The following is a 2,500-nucleotide window of genomic DNA, read 5'->3' as shown; positions in this document are numbered from 1 at the left end:
TAAAATAATATAAAATAATAAGAATAACAATAATAAAACATGGTACAAAATATTATTATTAACATTAACAATAATTAATAATAATTAATAATAATAATTAATAATAATAATAACATGAACAGCAATAATATAACATAATATAAAATAATAAGAATAACAATAATAAAACATGGTACAAAATATTATTATTAACATTAACAATAATTAATAATAATTAATAATAATAATAATAATAGACTCACCCCAAATCGAATAATAATAATAATAATAATAATATTAATAATATTAATAATAATAATAATAATAATAATACTCACCCCAAATCGAATAATAATAATATTAATAATAATAATAATAGACTCACCCCAAATCGAATAATAATAATAATAATAATAATAATAATAATAATAATAGACTCACCCCAAATCAAATAATAATAATAATAATAGACTCACCCCAAATCAAATAATAATAATAGACTCACCCCAAATCGAATAATAATAATAATAATAATGATAATAATAATAATAATAATAATAGACTCACCCCAAATCGAATAATAATAATAATAATAATAATAATAATAATAATAATAATAGACTCACCCCAAATCGAATAATAATAATAATAATAATAATATTAATAATAATAGTTATAATAATAGACTCACCCCAAATCGAATAATAATAATAATAATAATAATAATAATAATAATAATAATAGACTCACCCCAAATCAAATAATAATAATAATAATAATAGACTCACCCCAAATCGAATAATAATAATAATAATAATAATAATAATGATGATGATAATAATAATAATAATAATAATAGACTCACCCCAAATCGAATAATAATAATAATAATAATAATAATAATAGACTCACCCCAAATCGAATAATAATAATAATAATAATAATAATAATAATAATAGACTCACCCCAAATCGTGCTGGTCGTCCCCCAAAGCGGGCGGAACTAGGGGGCAGCCCCCCAACTGGTGGAGCCGCTTGTGCAGTTTTTTGGCCACAAAATTGAACCTGGAGAAGGGGAAATTCAAAAAATAATAAATCCCAAATTTCCCCCCGGAATTTTTTCCCAGATTTCCCCCCCCCCGTTTTTCCAGCCCCGACCCCGAATTACCCATTTTTCCCAATTTCCCCCCGGATTTCCCATTCTCCCCAATTTCCCCCCGGAATTTTTCCAGTTTTTTCAATTACCGCCCGGATTTTCCAATTTCCCCCCGGATTTTCCCGGATATTCCGTTATTTCCCCAGATTTCCCCAGTTTTTCCAACCCCCCCCCCGAATTTCCCATTTTTCCCAATTTCCCCTTGGATTTCCCCATTTACCCCCGGATTTTCCCATTTTTTCAATTTCCGGCGGATTATTCAATTTCCTCCCGGATTTTCCCATTTCCGCCCGGATTTTCCATTATTTCCCCAGATTTCCCAGTTTTTCCAACCCCCCCCCCCAATTTCCCATTTTCCCCAATTCCCTCCCGGATTCTCCAATTCCCTCCCAGATTTTCCAATTTCCCCCCAGATTTTCCCGGATATTCCATTATTTCCCCAGATTTTCCCAGTTTTTCCAACCCCCACCCCAAATTTCCCATTTTTTTTCAATTCCCCCCCGGATTTCCCCATTTCCCCCTGGATTTTCCAATTTATTTTCCATTTCCGCCGGATTATCCAATTCCCTCCCGAAATTCCCCATTTCCGCCCGGATTTTTTCCGGTTTTTCCAATTTTCCCCCAGATTTTCCATTATTTTCCCAGATTTTCCCGGTTTTGCCACCCCCCTCGAATTTCCCATTTTCCCCAATTTCCCCCCCAATTTCCCATTTCCCCCTGGATTTTCCAATTTCCCCCCGGATTTCCCCATTTTTTCAATTTCCGCCACATTATCCAATTCCCTCCCGGATTTCCCCATTTTTTCCCAATATCCCCCCAGAATTTCCCATTCCCCCCTCCAGATTTTTCCCCCAGATTTTCCCAATTTTTCCCAGAGTTACAACTTCCCCCTGGATTTTATGATTTCCCCCCAGATTGTTCCATTTTTTCCGATTTCCCTTGGATTTTCCCATTTCCCCCCATTTTTCTCGGGATTTTCCCATTCCCCCCCAGATTTTCCCGGATATTCCATTATTTTCCCAGATTTCCCCAGTTTTTCCAAACCCCCCCCCAATTTCCAATTTTTTCCAATTTCCGCCCGGATTTCCCAATTTTTTCAATTTTCGCCAGATTATCCAATTCACTCCTGGATTTTCCCATTTCCCCCCGGTTTTTTTCCCCAGTTTTCCCAATTCCCCCCCCCCAGATTTTCCCGGATATTCCATTATTTTCCCAGATTTTCCTGGTTTTTCCAATTTCCCTCCCGGATTATCCCATTTTTTCCAATTTCCCCTGGAATTTCCCATTTTTTTTCAATTCCCCCCCCAGATTTTTCCTGTTTTTCCAATTTCCGCCCAGATTTTCCCATTTCCCCCCTGGATTTTAC

At 34.8% G+C, this 2,500-nt stretch overlaps 1 protein-coding gene across 8 annotated transcripts in view; it reads right to left on the bottom strand.

Annotated features, from left to right (window-relative positions):
* NDOR1 (NADPH dependent diflavin oxidoreductase 1) overlaps positions 1-2,500 on the bottom strand; it is a 31,364-nt gene that overhangs the window by 19,835 nt on the left and 9,029 nt on the right. For all 8 annotated transcript variants that reach the window (XM_081180004.1, XM_081180006.1, XM_081180005.1 and 5 more), the window contains exon 5: positions 945-1,043. In XM_081180004.1, coding sequence (XP_081036130.1) covers positions 945-1,043 — 99 coding nt within the window. The remainder of the gene's footprint in view (positions 1-944; positions 1,044-2,500) is intronic.

Source organism: Podarcis bocagei (genome assembly GCF_964188305.1).
Source record: "Podarcis bocagei genome assembly, chromosome: Z".
Lineage (NCBI taxonomy): Eukaryota > Metazoa > Chordata > Lepidosauria > Squamata > Lacertidae > Podarcis > Podarcis bocagei.
This window is presented reverse-complemented; position numbering and strand designations above follow the sequence as displayed.